Below are 12,010 nucleotides of genomic sequence, written 5' to 3' on the forward strand. Positions count from 1 at the left end.
GTCAGCACTTAACGCTTATGCAGTAGGCAAGACGGAAAAGAGAGATGCACGTACAGACGGGGCAGGAGGGAGACGGCGTGAGAGCAGTTTCACGCAGCCACATTTCCGATTTCCGAAAATACGCAAACGACACTATACACAAGTATTGCGCAAGTGGGTTACGGAGCTTTGTACACGAGGAAAATCATTTGAGACTTCAGGTAACGCATGTAGTCCATAAGTCCCTAGATTTCCTGCTAAAAATATCCAGGGACTTTAGTAGTCCCTACGAAGAAAAACTATATAATGAAAACATTGGGAAGTGCAGGCACTTTACAGTATATATTAAATAATTAATAGGGGAGTGGGAGCTCGCTGGCACGCTGCAAGTGCATTTAGATGCGCTGACAACGCGCCGTTGCGGATTTCGGAAGGAATTCTGTGGCCAAGCGCAAACGTAACAGTGGCGCGGTTGCTAGTGAGCGCACTAAATTTCGCTTAATTGGCGTTATGCTGAGCACAAATGCCGTACTTTTGGCCCCTTGCCCAGTAACGGGCTAGGAAAATCTAGCTGTCCGATAATTACGTATGTCAGTGTTTCATGGCTGGATTTAGAAAGAATGCATAAAGAATGCGAACGTCTTTAGTAGTAGCAACAACGACAACATGGACACGTAAACAGCGTACAGGCAGTTTTAGTATACAGGGTTCCCAACTATCATGTACCAAGACTTAAAAATATGCAAATGCCACGTAGCTGGACAGATCGAGCCAAGGTAATGTTGATTGTCGTCGCTTGGAGTTACGCAGATTATTTTTCCATTCCGCCTAATTACATAATTAGTCTTAAATAATTATTCAACTTCTCAAATATTATAATTAGATGAAAAGTGTCAATGAGATAATTGCAGAGAAACATGAAAAACTCCCGATACAGCTTTCTGTTGCTCAATACGTGCTACATAAAAGTGTTTTCCGAGCGTGAAAGAAGCCCGCGAATAAACGCAAAGTGCCTCGAGCGGCCAGTCGCGCGGTAATTTTGCGTGTATTCGCGGGCTTCTTTTCACGCTCGCGAATACACACGGTGTGTTGATGTGGAACACCGTGTTAATTCATGAGCATCCAGCCACAAAAAGCACGACAGTTAGGTGGAGCTGCAAAACAGTAACTGTTTTGCATAATTAATGCACGTTAACAAGAAGAGCGTAATAATTTTCATGGTCGTCGCCCCCCCCCCCCCCCTCTTGAAGTACGTCGAATGAGCTATACTGCTAACGACTGTATGAAAAAGCATCGTTAACGTATAATTCGCAGCCCACATCTCCTACATCTATCAGAGAGTTTGTGTCGATGTCCATGCTGCGCGTAATTGTCGACCAAATCGTGCCAATCGCGCCGCTAACAAGGGTCGCACCAAACGTATACATGTTTCATAAACGTCACAAAGTACATGTTAAGCGGCTCTAAAGTGTCAACTTAGAAGTTCCCGGAGATCGTCATCTATGTGTGACGTATAGAGATACGTTGCCTACACGGAAGCACAGCTTTTGCTAAAAAAACTCAGTAATCTGTTTTGGGGGTAATACCCACAAAACAGATTACCGGTATGTTTGTCGACACGTATACCATCAGATAATTCAAATCGGAACAAATCGAAAACGATTGATATATTGTTGCATTTCCAAGATCATCTCGGCCGCGGTGGCCGCATTTCGATGGCGGCGAAATGCAAAAAACGCCACTGTCCCATGCAATGGGCCGCTAAAGAACCCCAGACAGTCAAAATTAATCCGGAGTCCCCCACGACGGCATGTCTTATAATCATATCGTGGTTTTGGTACGTAAAACCACTAATTATACATTTCCAAGATAATTTGTGTTTGTAACCACAGCATAATGTAAGCTGCAAAACATACGTCTTCGAATACATCATGCTCAGGAACCGGTTACGGAGCTTTTTGCTCGCGTTCTAGTTTATCCTGATGGTAGACGCAAAAGAAAACAGTGCTTGCGCCATCGGTGATGGCAGTGTTGGCGCAAATAATCACCTCTATTATTAAACAACTAACATTTTTAGTTCACTTAAAGAATCTGTGATGACAAGTTTCCGCCACTAAAAAGAGCAACGGAAGTCATGGGAGCCCTGGCCATATTTATTTATTTATTTATTTAGCATGTATACCTTATATACTTGATCAGGTTGGATCATCGTGCAAGGGGGATATAAAGAACCGTAATAGCTATAGATACAAAAATGACACAAGTATGCATCAATTTATAATATAGAGCGCAATGGAATAATGCTACAGGCGCGCAAAGTGAGACCACAAACGCTCGAGGAATACATCAAGGTTGGACACGTCGGGAAGATTATTCCAGAGCTAAATTAAATTCTGGGGTTTTACGTGCCAAAACCACGATCCGATTATGAGGCACGCCGTAGTGGGGGACTCCGGAAATTTGGACCTCCTGGATTTCTTCAACGTGCACCTCAATCTAAGCACACGGGTGTTTTCGCCCCCATCGAAATGCGGCCGCGGTGGCCGGGATTCGATCCCGCGACCTCGTGCTCAGTAGCCCAGCACCATAGCCACTGAGCAACCGCGGCGGGTTTGGCGAGGGACTCCGGATTAATTTTGTCCACCTGGTGTTCTTTAACGTGCACCCTATGATGCACGGTATACACGACCATTTTTTTTTTTTTGCATTCCGATAGAATTCGGCCGCCGTAGCCGGCATCGAACCAGCGACGAACCAGCAGCGAATCGCCATATAGCCACTGATCTATCCGCGGCGCGTTTTATGTAACTGCTCTGTGAGATGGCTCGTGGCAAAGCAGACGTTTCATGCCAACAATCCGCATGAAACTGTGCCAGTTACGTAAGCGGTGCCGACGTGCTTTCTGGTGCGCGTAAAGCGTGATTGTGCGCAGAGCAGGTACTTACGAAACAAGACAAGGGCAGCTATACTTGCGGCGGGAATCCAATGGCTGCAAGTCAACACCACGTTTACCTTATGTAACGCTGAAATGACGTCTATAGTTGCCTGTAATGAAACGGGCTGCTCTGTTTTGAAACAGGAAGCTTCTGCGGTAAAACGACACGAAAGGTTAAACCACAATTCCTTTTTTTTATACCCCCCCGCTACCGGGGCGGTTCCAAAGTGCGCCAATTACAGAACCTATAAAATCGCGCACCCCGTAGCTGATGGCGCAAAAGGCGCAACCTCGGAAAAGCCGGCCACTGAAAAATCGTCTGAGATGGAGCAAGGGCCTGATCAGGGAGGTCAGGACTGTTCAGCCGGTTATACTTATTCCCAAATATGTGACTGCCGCGCGCAAGTCCGCCAATTACGCAGATCGAGACGGGGCGCGCGTCCAATTGCCCTAAACGCGTTGATATCTCGCCGCGTGTACATAACGCTTTCTTGGAGCGTATATATGATCGTACGAGTAAGCGAAGAACGTCGAGTTTTAGCCGAGTGCTTATGGTGCTTACGGTCTGCTCCGCTCACAGCGGTGTATTTTAAACTACACAAAGCCGCCCAGCGGGAACGCCACCGTGTGCGCACAACGCTCATATCGGCAGCGGAAGGTATACAACACTGCCCTCGTCGTGATGGTGCGTACATTTGGCGTCTTTGTCGCACTGCAGCCGAGGCAACCAAGCTGACTGTTGGTGAATGCGCATCGCTCGCGGCTCTGGGAGACTAGAGACTATATTCTGGACATTCCGCCATTTTCTTCGAGGCGTGACGTAGGCGCGACGCGTACAAAATGGCGCTGGTGGCCCGGCCGCCCCGTTTTACTTTCGTAACGTGACGGAAACTTGACGTTTTGCGTAAGAAACTGAAATGAAGGCACTGAACTCAACGTTCTTGTCGAAGCAAAACAGTTTTCCTCCTCCGTAAAAAAAATAAAGCAGCTAGCTCAAAGGGTACAAATATTGCGTCAAAAGCGTCTCTCGCTTCCGTCGTGTCTGCTTCACTGGCAAGCATGCGTTTCTCCGAGAAACGGAGTGAGTGAGTCATCGTATATACTGGCGCCAACGCGCTTGTTTTCAACTTTGAGACAGTATATGCGACCGACCAATGGAGATTGTGAACGCTTTCTTACCATGCTCAAGAAGCGTTGCAGCGTCCCTTTAAATGAGTGCGGACTTCCTAGAAATTGCTTTCCCTGTCTTTATTACTTTATTGGATAGCCCTCGACCAAGTAATTACGTTATGGAGTCTCAATTCCCCGAGAGCGCAGAAAATAATCAATTACGTTAGCTTTTAATACGATCATTTCCAAACGCGTGCCAAGAGCAGCGCGGCTTCGCGATGTGAAAAAGGTTACCTATTTCGTCACCGAAACCTGTTGTGGCGGTCTCGTGGTACCAGATACCACTGACGCGTACTGTGGTCGTGGTGCCTAAAGTTGAACCCATGCATTCAGTACTCGACGGAACAAAAGGGCAGAGAGCAGTCCCCCTGTGTTTCCAAGAGAAGCGAACAATCGGAGGGGCCAGTTTGGCAGCTTTCAGCGGCGACACAGTCATTGTATGACCTTCAACCACCCCACCCCGCCACCTCCGCTTTCGGTGACGTCAGAACCTTTTTCACGTCAGAAGCAGCTCTGCGCTTGACGAGCGTTTTGGGCAGGCTGTACACAAGGTGCTGCAATTATTCAGTAGCGGTGCTCTTGATGAACTGAGGCTTCGTACCGTAACTACGGGGTCGACAGCTATCTGAAAATGCAAGGACAGGAGGACACCAAATTTTCGTGTCAGTCCCTTTAAGATACCTCTTATATAACATTGTGAGAGACGCGACCTGAGACCGTGGAAGGTTTAGCTGCGGGTTTTATAAAGCCTTCGGTTGCGACGGCAAACGACTACTTTTGCCTGCCTGCCTTTAGACGACCTGCACGTGACGTCACTAAGACCGCACTGTAGCCACATTCGTAGTCTCCACAGAACATAGAACAGCTGGAGACAAGGTGATCAAAAAGGCAGCTTTTCCACCATAGTATATAGCGATCCTTCATGAAAGCCGCACCGGTGCAAGCCATGCAATACAAGGTCAGCAAATTTCCACTCTGGATAGTACGACTTCAGAAACTTGTTTCGCTTCATCTTGGAACACAAATACGGCAGCCACAAGTGCAACTATCCAAATAGTTTCGTCAGTGCCAAGTTTTCTCTCGGCCGTCGATCTCCAGGAGACCGGCCTGACGGTGCTTCGAATGGTTGGCAGGAGCGCAGGCGACTCTGTAATGACTTCCGAACTTCAGTCGTGTCAGTGTCGTCGTGTCAGCACGGTACGACCACGGCTGCTCAAAGGAAACAAGGTTTCTATTGAAGAGCCGTGCTACGACAGTCCGGTATTTTTGTGACACTGTCTGTCGTCGAATCGGCCGCACTGTGCTGGCATTGTGTTCACTTAGTGTGACTGTGACTTTAATTAAGCCGTAACTGCCAGGGCCGGATTAAGAAATCGGGATGCCAGGGGCTAATGGCGGCTGCGGAGCAGCTCCCTTTCCCCGCGTCTTAGACGTTCTTTTTTCTCTTTTGATGCAATACACTTACAAAAACTGTCATATCTAGGCCCCTGCAGTTTTTGTTGATATGTTCTACGTGGCTAGGGGGACATTAGCAGCAAGAAAGACTTTTAACAATGATTTCGCTAAATAACTAACATATGTTAATTATTTTTTTATTACTAGCTATAATGCACATACTGTAATTTCGAAATTGAAGCGGATAAGTTGCTAAGTCACGTCTGCTTAGCAGGAATCCTAAGCATAGCACCACTTTCGAAATATCCGTTTCCATAACCTGGTAAAAAATGCCTCGGCGTTCCAGTTAAAATCGTCCCGCTTTTGGAAAGCTTAACTGGAACGCCAATGTACTTCGTATCACATTATAAGGTCGCACTATCTCGAAAATGGCGTTAGTCTTAGAATTCCTGCTAAAAGTAGACACGACTTAGCAACTTCTCCGCTTCAATTTCGCTATTATTAAAATTATTCAATATTTAAATTGAATAATTTTAATCATTGCGAAATTGTAGCGCCGCGAAGTTGCTTATATTAAAAATCAATTTCCATATTTTAGTTAATTAGCGAAATTATCGTTTAATTTTTCTGACTGCCAATGTCCACCTAGCCGTGTAGCATACCAGCAAAAACAGCACGGACCTTGATATGAGTTTTTAAGTGTTCCGCTTAAAACGAAACACCTGATATGAGGTCCCTCCCTCGTTACCCTAAACTCAGTGGTTAGGACCCGAGGCTGCCAGCCTCTACCTCTTATATCCAGTGTCAGTCACTGCAACTTCTTGGAAGGTTTTGTACACTATTACCTGCGGTGCCGCAACTTATCGGAGCCCGTTTGTTGCCGACGATGCCCCTGTCGGGCAGCGGTTTAAGATGTCACAAGCTACATATATATGTAAGCATGGCGGTATAGCTCACGGTGGGAGGAGCTTCCAGTCCACGATCCGAGTCCCCAACTTTTTTTTTATTAATTAGAGACCTGAAACTTGGAGTATGGGCCCTTACACTCTTCACTGGAGTGTAAACCTTCGATGTCTGGTCGACCATGCATCATGACCCCTTTAAACGGAAAGACGAGGGAAGGCGCTCTGCTAAAAGCTTCCTCCCGCAGATTGCAGCCTCATTTTATTTTCTTTCTGCAACAGGTCATCGTATATAAAATAAGTCCTGTTTTCCAGAGCTACACAGTGTATAATTCACTGCGAGCTAAGTGTAACAGAGGAGCATTTGAGGGACTAAGTTGTTCGCGCTAACTTTTTGGGGCACTAAGTGCGCAAAGTCTGCGGAAAGAAAACACAAGGCAAATATGAAACAGTGACTTATTCTTTTACGTGTCGAACTGCTTTATGGGTCAAACATATTTTATGTGTCTTATATCTTGTGTCGTATGTTTTCTAATTGCGGGTAGTTAATAGTATCCAAAAGCGTAACGCCAAAAATGCTTTTAAGGAATAACCATTGATAGTACTTTAGTGTTACTTTTCAGTTCAATAAATGTACACAGATCTGATGTGAAACACAAGCGCTTTTTTTTTTTTTTTTTTTTTTTTAGATGCTGCTCATCATAGCTCAACAGAGTTACTCACATTGCGAAGTGGGCGCTCGAATATTTCTCTGCTCTTTAGACACTATCCTGAGCCTTATACCGGTGTCACGCGTACACTTCTGATCGCGATAAGGGCCGATCCGGATTGGGCTTGATCCGGATCGAGTGTTGCTACACGGTCATTTGCGATCGCGATCTTGCGGGATCCGGATCCGGGCGATCGCGATCCGAGAATCGCGATCAGGCCCCTTGACCGTGATCGCAGGCTGACGCCTGCGCCCTTTAGCGCAGTATTCTGAAAACGCTAAAAACAAGAAGTGAAGCCAGCTCAATACAGAACACTTAAAAACCTTTGTATCGCAATAGTAAGCTGTACAATTGAAACATTGTCCAAATTTAACCATATTTTGCAAAGCAGAATTTGTAGCCAAGGCATTATGCAGTTCTGAGAGTTGCCGACGATCAGCAAACGATAATAACTCGATCCGGATCGTTGGACTGTGTAGCAGCGACCAATGTTAATCGCGATCAAGAAATCCGATCCGGATCGGTCCCGATCGCGATCAGAAGTGTACGTGTGACACCGGTATTAGTGAACAATTAAGCTGACAACCTACCGTTTACGTCCTACTATTTTCTCTCCACAATTTACAGTGCAGAATGATTTGCAGCGAGCGTTTTTGCATCCTGCCCTTATGGGAATGCGGCCTCGGCGGACGGTAATCGAACCCGCGACCTCGTTCTGCAGCAGAACGCCATACAGTCGAACCTGGATACATCGAACCCAGCTATAACGAATTATCGTGTACAACGAACAGTTGTGACATCCCCTTGAAAATGTTTGTATAAAAGTTTTTATTTGTATATAGAATTATTGATATATCGAACTATTTCGCGATCCCCTTCGAGTTCGATATATCTGGGTTCGACTGTATATCAACTGAGCCACCGCGTATATAGGGTCACAATGTTTTCGCCCGGCATACTCTGGAAATAAGAAGTTTGGTGCCATCACATGTCCTGGGGTCTAGCAGCAAAGTGCCTACGAGCAAATCGCGCATGGTTTCGTAGCTGGGCAATTCTTCGAGAATCTCGGAACCCATGCTTGCTAAGATACAGACTAATTTGTAAATTCAAGCGTGATGTAGTTGTTGGCGTGGCTTCACCGAGCGATGTTTGTGATTCAATAGCATTAAGAAGACGGCCTTTGGGTAGATAACGGAGTGCAGGTGAAAAATGCTGAGAAAGAATGCAAGCCAGCACCTCCAAATGCCAACAAAAGCTGCATGTTTGGCTGCACAGTATACCTCCTCAAGAGCAGGTTCCTAGATGGCATCACAAGTGAAATTATTAAAATCTTATTTGTCAGTTACGCTACAAATTACAAGTGGTGCACACGCTAGTCCGAGTCAAGCAACGTTAAACATAGCCGAAAAGCCAAATCAGAGGGCAATTATAGGCTACACTGTGGTGTCAGCATGCTCTGAAGATCACACGCTGCATTTCACCTCAAAAATAGTGAACGCATGGACCGCATGGACTGCACTAACGGCGCGTGACAGTACTGGGTGACAGCACACAGGTGCCATCACATCAGTGATCTTACAGTGTCAGAAAGCCGCATATATATATGCCAGCCTTCTTTACACCTTAGATAAAGTTTGAATAAACAGGTATGGGGCACACCAAGTAAAATATTTTATTGGAGTCAACAAAGTGCTTATCAAGAATGAAATGCTTTCAGTTCCCCATTCTCAGAGTTTCAGCAGAAGCTATACCACAAATGCGCAGCAATTCGCAAAATAGTGCGCAGTGCAGACACCAAATGGCCACACAAGAGGCGAGCCTGCTTGGCAACGAAGATGAGGACACAGGTCATCATGCAACAGTAATACAGTTAATGACGAGGACGTTTTACATGGCCAAAGAGTATGTCAGGGAGGAGGCTAAAGGTTTTGGAGCATTACAAGCGTTATGACATAATCAGGCGATATCACATGATTTACACGACATGTGCACTTCAATTCAATTGATCATTCGGCTTAGATATTCACGTAAATATCTTGTATGACCTGCCTTAAATAGTTTTGCTTCTTTCTCATCTTGGAGGTGACACCGGTTTCGTTACATTACTCATTAAATAAAAAGTGTTTTACTGTCATGCACTCGCGTCCAGTACCACAGTCCCATATGAACCATATGAGCAACGTTCCAAATCCTTTTCTGTAACCTCAACTAAGAAATTGCACAAGCAGGCACAAAAACGCCAAGCCATCGGAAACATCCATACTTGCAAAGCAGGTGCGAACAAGGAATCGCTTTATTCCTAAAGCTAATTATTCGCAGACACGACTTCTTTGAAAAAGAAAAAAAAAAAGAAGAAAAACAGTTTGTTTATAGTCGAAACAGCTACGTACGATAATTTCACATTTATGATGCTAATCAACCTATCAACAAGTTTGTATTAGATCTATTGTTGACGGAATCAACGCAAGTTAGCCAGGCTCGTGAGAAATAATACTACGACAACCGCCTCTACTATTTGCGCCGCAATTTCGCAGGCTGCACAACAACAGAACTTAAGCGACTCAGTTTTATGCGCTAGAAGGTTACACGGACATAAGCGGGCAGCGAAACAAACATGCGTGCTACTTACTGAGCTCCTGGGCCGAGTACCCTCCATGTAAGAACGCAGCTATGTCGCTGCAACTCTGTAATTACCACTGCAGCGTGCCTCAAGCGAACAAAACGGAAACGGCGATCACTGTCATACAAACGCAACAAAGTTCGTTGTTATGCGCTGTAATGTCAACACACGAAAGTCGCATGCGGCCATTGCTGGCAATGATGAACGCAGACGAAAAAGTAGCCGAGACGCAAAGAGTACTGAGAGCCATGTAAAAGCTTCTAAAGAACTGAGAAAAACGAGGTTTATAAATTTATAAATTACATCTATTCATGCAAGCCAATTTTTTTTTTACTGACGCATGGGTGCCGCAGAAGAGGCTATACATTTTTTTTTTTTTTTTTTCTACAGCCGTAGTGCGTTGCGAGACGAGACGGCGTCGGCTCGACTGGCGTCGGCTGTGCAGAGTTAAAAAGAAAAAAAAAAAAAAAAAAGAAAGCGCGGGCTTCTTGGTTAACCTCTACCTCTATCCTCCGTAGTGCCCGTAGTGGGTATGAGGGGTATGAGCCGGTGTTTGGACACAAGGACAAGGTTCTTCTAATGGTTCTAACCATGTTCCAACCTATGTTCAAACCTATTATCTACCCGGTGAAACCAACCCATTATATGGTGGTGCACCCGGTCATCACTGGAAACTCAAAACTTGCAGACTCCTGAAGGGTTCGAAGATTTTGATGGTTTAGTTTTACTCGTCTGATAGGCATTTAAAATTTTTGCTAATAGCCATGGCGGCAGGGCCGTCATCGCAGGATCGTAGGCGGAACACTCGAGGAATCTACCTGCTTCCAGGCCAAGATAATATCAAGGATCTGCCAACCGGCATTCCAGATGAAGATCGACTGCGCATTCTCCTTCGGCTCTGCTTCAAGCACACACTGTCGACGCTGAACGAGGAGATTGACTCTTTTGAAGATATTCATCAGAAACTGCTACTTCGAGGACTGTCGATGTTCGACGAAGACAGCAGCGATGACAGTTTGTCCAATTTTATAAAAATTACGACTTCCACAGCCGAACCTGCCTGCGACGCTCCTGTCACCATTGCCGCGAACCACCACAAGCAACTGCAATCCTTGACGGCAGAGTGTGAGCGATGGAAAGAGTTGTTGGCGATGGAAGTGAGCTTGGACCTCGAACTCGAAAGTCAGCCTACCAACGACGACTCTAAAATGCCGGCTTCTCGACAACAACACTACGACATGCTTGCCACGAACGCCGAACGTGCCAGGCGGGTTGCTGCTGCTATCGCCGCTCGTATACAAGCCATGGACAGTGACTCTGAAGCTGAAAATTCGCCGGGCGACGACACTGACGACATCTTCCACACGTTTGGTGTGTAGACCGACAGAGGACGTTCCAAAACGGTTCCAGAATTTTTAATTAACTGTGTTTGTGCCACGTGAGTCAGTTAGACAGGAATCGAGGTCTGCAAGACCCAACTTTGAAGTTGCCATCGCCTGCTTTAGGTGTACTTGACTGTCACGAAAAACGCTGTTCACCAAGATCAGTCACACTTAAATCACAGCAACAACTATTCTCGCAGTGCCATGCCTGTCTAATATGTTGGGTGAACCTGTGTCCCGAGCTCCCATGCCACAGATGTGGGAAGTTTGTGCAGCTACAAATACTTGGCCCTTGCGCCAGTAAACACTATACATCATCATCATGTGCAGCTACAAGTTTGGCTATAAAGGTGCAACAGTGCCCTATGAGACTGGCGAGACTACCATTATCTGAAGCAGGCCAGTCTTTGAGGCTCATATTGTTAAATTCATTGAGGTATACATATGTAGTTTATCTTCAACATTTGCAGTTAATCTTCACTGCACTGATGCCCAGTCCTGTTTGACAAGAGTTAATAACAGGATTTTATGGATTTTAATAACTGCAGGAAGCAGCAGGTCATCTCGCATCTGTTAAATGCCCTTACGACTAAACACACTTGGCCTTTTCCGTGTGTTCAGTCAGGCTTTTTTAACTAGAACATTCTTTTATGGAAACTCTGTAAACAAATTTGAATGGGAAAATAATTGGCGCATAGGCCTACAGCTGCTCAGGCTTCATTTGTGCACTGATGAAGCAGTGGGACATATGAATGAGCCCTTCCGAGCTCGAAAGGTTGCATTACACTTAGGGACCACTGCAATATGGCTTGCTGGAACAACTTCCTTCTGTTCAAAATGAGAAGTGCCCATGTACAAGCAACTACTATTTTGTTCAGTGCAGTTTTCAGGCAGGACCTAGCAAATTACACGCTGTG

The 12,010-nt window shown here is 45.6% G+C and overlaps 1 protein-coding gene across 1 annotated transcript in view; it reads right to left on the minus strand.

Moving 5' to 3' along the window:
• Positions 1-9,913, minus strand: part of LOC119436857 (uncharacterized) — a 334,612-nt gene extending 324,699 nt beyond the window's left edge. The window contains exon 1 of the mRNA XM_037703866.2: positions 9,721-9,913. Within this exon, the coding sequence (XP_037559794.1) occupies positions 9,721-9,747 (27 nt within the window). The 5' untranslated portion in view covers positions 9,748-9,913. The remainder of the gene's footprint in view (positions 1-9,720) is intronic.
• Between the last annotated feature and the right edge of the window lie 2,097 nt (positions 9,914-12,010).

Source organism: Dermacentor silvarum, chromosome 1 (genome assembly GCF_013339745.2).
Source record: "Dermacentor silvarum isolate Dsil-2018 chromosome 1, BIME_Dsil_1.4, whole genome shotgun sequence".
Classification (NCBI taxonomy): domain Eukaryota; kingdom Metazoa; phylum Arthropoda; class Arachnida; order Ixodida; family Ixodidae; genus Dermacentor; species Dermacentor silvarum.